The 11,251-nt window shown below is 38.0% G+C and overlaps 1 protein-coding gene across 3 annotated transcripts; it reads right to left on the reverse strand.

The window, feature by feature from the left end:
• Positions 1–1,510: 1,510 nt before the first annotated feature.
• On the reverse strand, positions 1,511–9,298 carry LOC135584295 (glutamate receptor 3.1-like). Of its 3 annotated transcripts, none has more exons than XM_065183934.1 (8): positions 9,159–9,298; positions 8,889–9,056; positions 7,781–8,188; positions 6,343–7,691; positions 5,968–6,245; positions 4,892–4,923; positions 4,394–4,800; positions 1,511–3,091 (listed from the first exon to the last, which is right to left on the reverse strand). In XM_065183934.1, the coding sequence occupies exons 3-8, from the start codon at positions 8,043–8,045 to the stop codon at positions 2,657–2,659; spliced, it is 2,766 nt and encodes a 921-aa protein (XP_065040006.1). In that variant the 5' UTR covers positions 8,046–8,188; positions 8,889–9,056; positions 9,159–9,298; the 3' UTR covers positions 1,511–2,656. The 3 variants fall into 3 exon arrangements, with proteins under 3 accessions (XP_065040006.1, XP_065040005.1, XP_065040007.1); XM_065183933.1 differs by having other exon boundaries at positions 8,351–9,056; XM_065183935.1 differs by lacking the exons at positions 8,889–9,056; positions 9,159–9,298 and having other exon boundaries at positions 6,343–7,683; positions 7,781–8,014.
• Between the last annotated feature and the right edge of the window lie 1,953 nt (positions 9,299–11,251).

Raw genomic sequence — 11,251 nt, forward strand, 5'->3', positions numbered from 1 at the left:
GATTGATTATCAATTCACCAATCTTTCTAGGTCCGAGAGGAACATTAACTCTCTCATAAAAGATATTAAATCTAGATTTAAAAAAAAATTGACAACTACTAGTCCTTTGATTAATAACCTTTCTATCACTTTCTAGCCTGCCATGGTAAATACAGGAGATATGACATGTTGTTCTTGTATTTTAGATCTTTTGAACTCTAATATTGTTTTATTATTTTCTAGTTGATAGAATTACGAGGTTTTATGTTTCTAGGCTTCCTTGCGATGATTTATGAATATAAGAGTCCAACCCTTTTGACTCTCTCTTCAAGTGATGCCTATCAATTGATCAAAGCTAAATTTAAGGATAAGGATTGACAAAGATGAGATTTCGTACCTTTCGATTTCGCGCAAGGTAAAACTTGTTAGAGAAATCTTGTTGGAATGATCTCCCAACCTCTTTATCTCTCTGCACACATCCACAAACATCCAATTGAAAGCGAAAGCTGCAACATCTGACATCTATTTGAAAACCTCTTATGCCTACATCTTCCTTAGCTGCCCTTCCTCTTTTCATTTTGGACATCAGAATAAAACTGGGATCAGAATCAGATTCAAGCACTTTGATTCTTGGCCTTCCCTGGCTAAAGGTGAAGGGTATTCAAAATCTATTTCTAGTTGTATTCTCAGTCTTCTTTTCTATTCTCTTTGGGCTCTTTCGGCTCAATAGGAACGAGGCCAAGTTTTGCAACCGTTGTACTACTAGTCCTTGTGATTTAAATAGTTAGAGCTTTAGCTCTCATGAATAAAACCATGGAACCATATTTACTGCCTGAGGGGATAAGGATCATGAATCCTCATAATTCCTCTTCTCGGGATGGGTGTTCTGTCTTTTACATTAAAATGTGATGAATCCTTTCTTTCACCCGACTCTCCTGCAGGTATCGGCTTCGCCTTCTTTTCTCCTAGCAATACTTTGATGGCAGCTGGCTATTGTGTCTGCCAAACTCACAACCTATCCATGGTGGAAGCACTCAAGACTGCTGAAGCACATAAATGAAGGAGCTTTCGGCTCCAAACTAATGCACAGGCCATTGTTCAGATGGTCAATGGCTCCCAGCAACAACCATTGACCATGGCAGCTGCAAGCCATCATTTCTGACATACGACTCTTTTTGACGAACTGTAGTATGTCCTGTATCTATAAATGGCTCCCAGAAAAAACTATCATGATAAGTCTCCAATTCTCCACTTCTGAAACTGATCATTGTTCTCCGAATAACATGATATCTCTACAAACTTCCAAGGTGATTTATGCCCACTCAAAATTGCGATGACGTTCTTAATTGGTGGAAGGAATCCCTGGGTGGATAGCTGTGAAGAGACATGATGATGATGATGATCATTTCAGTGGTACTCTCTTCTACCCTGACATGATATTTTCCTAAGACATCAAAATGCAGGGAACTTGGGCAATCTGTAATCAGGATGGCAATCAAGATGGACTCTCCTATGCATCTTTCTCGATGGCTGTAAAGAGATCTTTAAGTAGTTTTGCTCTTTTGAGTTCTTAGATAATAATAATAATAATAACATCAACTGAAAGTTAAGGATGGAGCTTTTTATGTAAACACATCTCTCTCACACAGATCAAAATCTGTGCTCTTGACATTCTTCTCTGTCTCCATGAAGCTTGGAGGTGTCTTCATATGGATACTGGCCTGCAGTCTTATGAAGGTGTCTTCAGTAGTGAACGGAAAAATCCTTGATGACAATGTTTCAGCAACGGTGGCTGACAACAACTCAGATCCTTCACCCAATTGCAGAGGAATTGCTCACACCACCAACCACTGCTTCAGTATATTTCTTTAACATGGACGTTGAATGGTTTATAGTTCATGGAGGATTACAGACTGTTGGCTTAGTTGCGGGTGGTACTGCTCAGTTAAAATCTCATCCAAGATTCCATGATATTGTTAGGGTATGTGATCATCTTCCAAAGACAGGAAGCATGCACTTTCTTGTCTGATGACAAGAAATGGATGCAGTGATGGCACTATAATGTGTTACTCTTATTCTATGAGTGAACCTAACACAAGGTAGAAACACTTCTCCATTCAAGCTCAAATCTGAAGCAGTGAAATGGCCTAAGTTTCTGATGCATGTTTCATGAGCACAAGCAGGGCTTCGCAAGTTGGCGGTGAAGCCATGACTGACCATATCAATCATCTGTGTGATATGTGATCCTTCCACTCTTTGGAATTGCTGTTGTGAGGGGAGCAGCTCAACTGGGCTTCCTGCCACAATCACCATTGTATCAGTTTGTGCTGCTGATACAATTCACTCCACCTGCTATGAGCATAGGAAGGACATGAACTGAATCTAATGGAACCAGTCAGGCATGAACTGAATCACACATCTTTGTTCACATGCATTGGAAACATCCCAGTGAAATCTAATCCAGAACCAGTCAGGCATGAACTGAATCACACATGCAGTATAATGGATCTCATCTTTACCTTGACACTCCTCTTTCGGTCTAAACTGTCATAGAAAATAATATCTTGATTCTCAAACTTTCTGAAGAAAATCTTGATTTGGCCTCTCGTATATTGCCACAGCAATTCACAGTTATGGAGTTCTTGTAGCATTCAAACCCAAAAAACTCTTGTTTGAGCTAAAAAATGTTATGGCTTTCACTATCAAGACTAGTGTTTCCTGCCTGCAACATCTTCCTGCTCTTTGACCTGCTCTTCACATCTTCTTCCTTCTCATCGATGAAGGAGAAGAATCTCTGCAGGCTGCACCCAGATTTTGAGCTTCCATGGTCGGAAGAGTCACTTTCCTCCAAGGGGTAGTGGCGAATGTACTGGTGCACCATGATCGCAAAGTATATGAACATTGCAACAGTACATGTCATTCCACATATCAGAAACAATCCCCAGAAGCTATTAAGTTGGAGGCGGTCAGACTCAAGCTCGCTCGTTTGGGAGCTGCACAAACTTCTTCCAGTAAGCCACTTGTCATGAATTCTTTGGAGATCGCCATTTTCTGATAGTGTAAGGATATTAGTGGACAAATCCACAGCTAAAGGGGAGTCCCTGGGGAATGCCTGGGTTGAGATGATAGGCATCAGCTAAGAGTCATACAAACTGAAGTGGCAGAGAGTTGCTAAGAGCCATTAGGAAAGAAAATACTGCACAAAACTTGGACAAACATGATAAATGATCACCCAGGATTAAGGCAAGCATATTTATTTCTTGTATCATTAGGAGAATAGGGTGCAGTTGTGCATCTAATAATGTATTCAGTATAATTATGATGACATGCATTTGAACAAAAGATTGTCTTGCATACATGTAAACTGAAACTAGTGTGCTTCACCTTCAGCCTTCAGCTGTGCCACAGAAATTTTCTTGGAAGCCATGGAGACAATAAAACCATTTTTTTCTTTGATTCAGCTAGAACTGCTAAAATTGACATGTTGAATCTAAAGGTCAATTCAGGCAAGACAATATTTGATTCTTGCATCAGCCAAAGTTCTCCGACTAGCTAAAAGGAAGGGAAAAAAAAAACCCAAAAAGGCCACAATACTTAAACAAATTCCAAATTGCAGAAAACCAATGAATAGTGATGTCCTTGTTGTGCTAACAGAAGTTATATAACATTTATAATAATTTTTTAGCACAAAAATCACCATTTTTATCGAAAAGGATGATAGATGCCAATCAACTAGTTTATGAGATAATAACTAGTATGGATCCTACGAACTGAATATAGTAATCCAGCAATCAAAATATCATGAACCAGTAGGAATCAAGATCTAAGTACACAAAAAGTATATTGAGCAAGTTTGTTATATAAGATAGATGTACTTATGTTTCCAAGAGAAAAGTTTTTTGCAACCTCTTCTTCCTGTCAGCACTTCAATGGGATTCTAATATCCATATTATAGAAGTCAAGATTTAACTGTTTATACTTACAAATTGTTCACAACACAGTACCAGGAGAAAAAAAAAAGTAATTTGTTGCCCTTTTAGCATTAAAGCTTTGTGTCTCACATAAATCTTCATCTTCATCTAAGTGTTGATCACTAATCTTTCTTTGACAAAATGTGCATGAGCCTAATAGCCTAGGCATATAAGATTCACCACTAATTTAACAGGGGTTTTAAAGCAAAACTTTCACAAATGTGAATGATAATTCATGAAAGTTTTGAATCAGTATCAGGAACTAACTTATATGTTGCCCAAATGGATCATGCATATGTGTTCCCTACAAACTTTGCTTTCGATGTACCACATGACATTCATAAACTATGAGCAGCGGAAATTAATATCACAAGCACTTCAAAACCAAGAGAGAGCACAGCAAAAAGAGATATCTATGAAACTTGACGTCTGAAGATACTTACAAACCCCCAGCCATTTTTGGTAAATTCTGAGCCTACTATGGCAAACTCGCATTGGATTGAGAGAAATAGTTCGATATAGGGGCGTTCATCCACCACAGCGGCAACACCTCCTTTTTTGGGGCCTAGCTCAAGGGCTCTAACATAATCATTTGGGGTACCAAGTGCTTTCAATCTGGATCTTGAAATGCCAAGCTCCTCAACAAGATAGTTCTCAGTAAATGAGCCAACTTGAAACCCAATAGGCTCATTACTAGCAATTAAACTGTCAATGCTTTTTACAGGTGATGATAGTTGTTGCACAGTGAGAATTGACGTCAGACTAGCTGTGTAACTGGATTGAAGAATTAAAACCAGAAAAAGCCATATTATCAGAACTACACGCCCAAGAGTACTCATAGTATTTTCTCCTGTGAAGAGAAAGACAACATTAATCTATGAAGTCAAAAATATATCTTTTGGCTTATAAAAGTAACTAAAAAGTGAGTAGACTTCACTCACTATGAGCGAAAAACAGTGTCGAGAAGCTGAACCTGCAAAGACATTGAAGATCACATCAGTTAGCTTCAATTGCCCTGCTAGAACCAATGATTGTTAAACTGGACTTAGAATGAATTTCTTGTCATAATGTTTCAGCTCCACGTAACACAGTAAGTTCATATGCACATTAACAGACTTGATTGAAACAAATTGTACATTGTAACTGCAAAGGTTGATGGATACCAAAAGACAAGAATGACCAAGAGAATTATCCAATTAATCATACAGTTCGAAATGGCTATTAAAAAACAAAAAAGGCCCACTTCGTTAGATATAACAAACAATAAAATCGATAGCCACAATTTCACCATTTGCAAAATAAGATGTATAACATGTCACAATGTCCACTTCTTAGGAGTTACCTTGCACATCCTATAGTTAGTGCACTACATCTAGCAAACAAACCAATAACTACTTTACTGAATCATGTCATTAATCAAGCATCATCTAGGGCAATTTCTTTGACTATTCTGCAGAATTCATTACAAATGATCTTAGAAGATTAAGTTTGTACACTGAGTTAATTAGCTAGTATTCTTTACATAACAACAAACCTTTTGGCATAAAGAAAATAAAGATAGTCTAACGACCAATCATTGTTATGCTACCAATGATAGCAATGTACATATTTGCTGGTACATGTATTTCAGACAATTCTTTTGTAATCATGCAACATGATAACTGATATATTACCAAGTTTGCTCAGCCTTTGATAGTACTCTGTATGACATATAGGGCAGCACCATATGAATATTATGCTAAGAAATATACTTCCAAGTTCAATATGCTAAATATTTGATAACTCATAATACATGTACTAGTATATTCCTAAAAGACCATTGACTAATCTGATGAGATGATTACTGCATAAGCCTTTGGGTGACAAAGATTAAAAATCCAGTGGTGATATGAATACAAAAATCTTCCACAAAATAAACAACCAAATGGCCAGATAGTTTCACTTGATGATCAATGCAGCAGGATGTGTAAAGAAAAAGTTAAGATAGCTGTGATTGCAGTTTCTTGTCTAAACTCACCAAAAGACTGTAACTAGCTGTTTTTTTGGAGGCCCACGGAATTCATCGTTGATCCTGTGCTCAAGGATCCAAACGGCTATTCCTATTATGAGTAAGGATAACCCAGTGACACACCACATCGCCACTGTGAATGGCTGCAAGAAAGCCCAAGCATCTGAGTTGAGCTTTTCTATAGGAGCCAATATGACAAGCCCCGATTCGATATATGGCTGGGTAAAATCAACAATCTTTGTTCGATTTGTAACTATGGCTATATCGCCTATAGCAGCATCAAAGTCCTACAACAGGCGAAGTTACAGGATCAGTAATCACAAAATTCAAACTCTGCAGGAAATTCACATTAAGTTACCAAATTATTTTCTGCTTAATACTTACACCTGACGCAACCATCTCAGCAAGCATAGCATAATTGGGATTCTCATGGCCATTTCCAAAAGGTATGAATTTGTATGGGACAGGGTATGGAAGCAAGTTTATGGCAGCAGTAAAGACATCTATGCAGTATCCCTTCACGCCATCGTTATCTGGCTCTACTGAAACAAATTCCCGGTAACTTACTCTGTTAGGAACAACAATTCTTAACTCTTTCCCATTATTAGGGAAAACCCAACCACGAGGCTTTGTTATCACCTCCCCAGGCCAAATGACACTATACAGTTGTTGATTTGCACTGGAACTATTTGCTGGATTCATATACAGTTCTTCAGGTGACATAATTGACAATCCAGAGTAGTTTGTCCAGTAACCGATTGTTCGCCATCCAGTTCCTAGCATATTGAGGATATCATAAGCAGGGTGAATGAGGTTCGCTTCAGAGTCGAACTGGACTTTCCCAGTAACACCATCAAAATTCACATTATGAATCTTGTTCAGCAATATCTGGCCCCCATCAAACACACTCATTGCTTCGAGGTGTAAATTCCTTCCCTCAGCATCATGCAGATTTGAGAAATTTGAAAATGAAATCGATCCACCATCATTGAAAAAGGCATCCAATGCATGAGAAACCAGCCACACTGTGTCATAAGCATATAGACCATAAGAGTTAAGATGGAAGTTCTCAGTTGTGCCGTTCTTGGTCAACTGGCTCCATCTTGAAGTTAGAGTGTTCTTGAGTTTTGAATCTACAGTGTGCTGTCGCAATACAAGAACTCCTTGCATTGTGTCCAAAATTGCTGTATCCAGTGGAGTTGAAGAATCTAAAATTGAAGAAAGCCAATCTGTTGCTATCCAAACATACCCATTTGACACCATACCTAGATATCTTGCTGTGGCGAAAACTTCAATACCGATGCTTGGATTCACATGTACGACAATAATCCGTGAAGCCATCAGCGCAACTTTAACCAACAAATCCATGATGTCACCCCTTGTAGCCCCGGGTTGCAATGCAGCCTTGTAGGATATCTGGTAGCGCTTCTCTGAAAGCTTATCACCTAGAGAATTTATTCCATTTCTACCATAATCATCATCGACGAATATGGCTATCACCTGGCTCCACTGGTAATAGTCAACTAGTTCAGCTACAGCAGCCATTTGAAAGAGATCGCTATGGGTTGTTCGGACAAAAAAGGGATATTGCAATGAAGAAAGTGTAGGATCTGTCGCCGCAAAGGAAAGAAGAGGGACTTGCAGATCGTTTGCAACATGTGAAATGACATGTGCAATTACGGAAGATTGCGGACCAATGATTGCGACAATGTCTGTCTCCATGAACTGCAATGCTGTGTGAGGAATTAGTAACAAATAATAAGTTCATTTTGTTATAATAGATGAAGGCTTTTCACAAAATAGAAACTTATTGTGGTGGTACCTTGAACAATACCAATGAAACTGTTGCAATTGGAGTCTTGCATTTCAGCAACCAGCTTCGTGCCTTGGAGAACACTCGGGTCTGCATTGACATCGCTCACTGCAGCATCAATGGCAACCTTGGCAACTCTTCCAATGGTGGAATTGTGGGAAAAAAGAGCTCCAATGTGCACTGTAGGAGGTCTTATAGCAGAGACATTCCTACCGAGGTCACTCCGAAGGAGACTAAAACAGAGTGCCAAAAATAGAAGCAAAACATGCTTCATGGTAGGATCTATAATTAAGGATCCTAGATTGTTCGTTGATTTCAGAATTGCATCATAGTCTCCGAAACAAAACCAAAACCGCTAGCATCATTACCAGGACCAAACCAATAATAACCTTCTCACGTATCAGCGTAACCAGGAGGCTGAAGAACATAAACCATGATTAACAAATATGCAATGCGTCACTAGAAAGTAAGAAAATGAAAAAACAAGAAAGAGTAAGAGCCAATTATGATCATAAAGAAAGGTCAAAAAAGAAATATTAGAAAAGAAAAGCAAACGAAAGACCAAGAAACGGAAACTACCAAGAGCTATCTCTCTCTAGCAAGAGAAGTGAGAAGCACAGAATATTATGCTAGCTAAACCCTAGACCTAACTAGAGAAAAGGTACTTGAAATAGAAGGAGTACAATAGGAGTGGTGCGCTGGAGGAAAACAGAAGAAATTATCTGTAGGAGTTCCCTGAAACAGGAAAATGAAAAGGAATTAGACAATTCAGATGCCTTGAGCTGTGAAATCTATGCTGTTAGCCAAGAAGAGGAAGTGAGGGAACAATAGCTGAACAAAGAAAAGGGGAAAAAGGGGGTCAGCACAAAATTACGAAGCACAAATGAACAGGTGAAGATGGAACCAGGAGCTCATATGTCGTACTGAACTCTGCACAGGAGGGAATTAATGGTGACAGGGACTGGCAACAACTATCACAAAATGTAAGAAGAATATCAACAAACACATAAAGGGCACCAAGTAGAGTATGGGCTGTTCCACTTGCAGATTGTCCTGCTGAAGCTGAAACTGAATGCACAGTAAGAGGAGAACAGTTCTCGGACCGACAGACACCTACTTTCACCGTATTTGCTGTTGGTCACCATGAGTAACTCAATTTCAAGGTTGGAAGAGCTGCCTTGTGTTCTTTGATTGTTGATGGATGAGGATCCAGTGGCAGCTGAACTGACATTTGATAAGATGTCGCAGAATTCCTGTGTTGTGTGGGAGAGAAGGCCCGCACAACCTGCATCATATGCATTCAAGGTCATCTTCTCTCAGCAGGCAAATCACTGCATGAAGTTGATAGCCTACTGTCCCAAGTTGTCCTACATATCCTATGACTCACCTTCTTCTTCTCCTGCGTGACATCCTCCACCTCGACATTATTGTCTTCGATGCTAATGGATCCTTTTGTTGAACTTGATAGGAAGAGGAGATGAAGTTATCAAATAGAGGAAGAGTATGACAAGCTTCAATCTTCTATATTTCTCTCAAGAAAGATACTTTTACAATTTCAGAAACTGTCTTACACTCATGACCCAACATATGGGGTTTATATAATCCCCAAAGATACATTATATTAATTATATTCAAGATGAATCATTCTCTTTCAAGAAACCCTTTCAAGAACCAATAACCAATTTGACTTATCCTTCTATAGACCTTTAATCTATTTTTTCTTCTTGATGTAATGATTCTCCCACTTGATGCAATGAACTTTTCTTTTGATGAAATGAACCTCTTTATGATATTTGAACAAGTTTAATTCCAACATTCTCCCCTCTTAAACTTGTTCCATCCAGCATGCCAAGTTTCTTCCGAAGTTGTTGAAATATTTCAAATTTAAGAGGTTTTGTAAGTATATCAGCCACTTGTTCACTTGTCTTGACATGATGTATCTCCACTTCTTTATTTTTGATATGATCTCTTATGAAATGAAATATTGTATCGATATGCTTCGATCTTTCATGATAGACTGGATTCTTGGCTAAGGCAATAGCTGATTTGTTATCAACATAAATCTTGGTTGACTTCTCCTGTGGCATATGAAGTTCTTGGAGTAATCTTCTTAGCCATATTGTATGACAAACACTAGAAGAAGCTGCTATATATTCTGCTTCACAACTTGATAGAGCAATGATCCGTTGCTTTTTTTAAGACCAAGTGAATGTAGCTTCACCAAAATAAAATACAAATCCAGTTGTACTCTTCCGATCATCATCGTAGCTTCTGGCCCAATCATTGTCACTATATCCAATGAGCTCCAACTTTTTAGATGATGAATAGAACATTCCATACTCAATTGTTCCTTTGATATATCGTAAAATTCTTTTAGTGACATTTAAATGAGATGTCTTTGGAACTTCTATAAATCTACTTATTAAACCAACTCCAAATAGTATATCACGTCGAGTGCATGTCAAATATCTTAAACATCCAACTAGACTTTTATAATAAGTTGGATTAATGTATTTACCTTCACTTTCCTTGGTCAACTTGGTGCCATATTCAACAGGTGTATCTGTAGGATGACAATCTTCCATAGAAAACTTCTTTAAAACCTCATTTGCATAATTTTCTTGTGAGATAAATATTCCTCCATTATCTTGTATAATTTCGATACCAAGGAAATAAGTCATTAAGCCCAAATCGATCATCTCAAACTCCTTTTTCATAGAGTGCTTAAAATATTTAATCATGGAGCTACTATTGCCTGTAAATATTAAATCATCTACGTACAAGCATATAAACAAGATATCTCCATTAGAATTAGATTTCATATAGAGAGCATGTTCACGTGGACATTTAGAAAAACCATTTTGAATAAAATAAGTATCTATTCGAGAATTCCATGCTCGTGGGGCTTGTTTAAGCCCATAAATAGCTCTCTTTAACTTGTATACTTTGTCTTCTTATTCTTGAATAATAAAACCAGGGGGTTGTTGAATATATACCTCTTCTTCAAGAACTCCATTAAGAAATACTGATTTGACATTCATTTGTAAAATCTTTCATTTCATTTGAGCTGCTAAAGAGATAAGTAATCTTACTGTCTCCAATCGAGCAACTGGCGCAAAAACTTCTTTATAGTCAATCCCATATTGTTGTTTATATCCCTTTGCAACCAATCTGGCCTTGTATTTCTCCACCTCTCCTTTTGCATTTCTTTTTGTTTTGAAGATCCACTTAACACCGATAGCTTGGTGGTCTTCTAGAAGTGTAGTAAGCTCCCATGTATTATTTTTGTTAATGGCATGAATCTCTTCATTCATAGCTTGTCGTCATTTTTCATCCCTATAAGCTTCTTCAAAGGTTAATGGATCATATCTTGCAAAAAGACAAAATAAAGAAAGTTCATCATTGTTAGTATCAATCCTTCGAGTCACATCATATAGGTCCTGAATCGGTCTTGTCCTTCTTATAATTGGACTTCTTGAA

This window comes from Musa acuminata, chromosome BXJ1-5 (genome assembly GCF_036884655.1).
Source record: "Musa acuminata AAA Group cultivar baxijiao chromosome BXJ1-5, Cavendish_Baxijiao_AAA, whole genome shotgun sequence".
Classification (NCBI taxonomy): domain Eukaryota; kingdom Viridiplantae; phylum Streptophyta; class Magnoliopsida; order Zingiberales; family Musaceae; genus Musa; species Musa acuminata.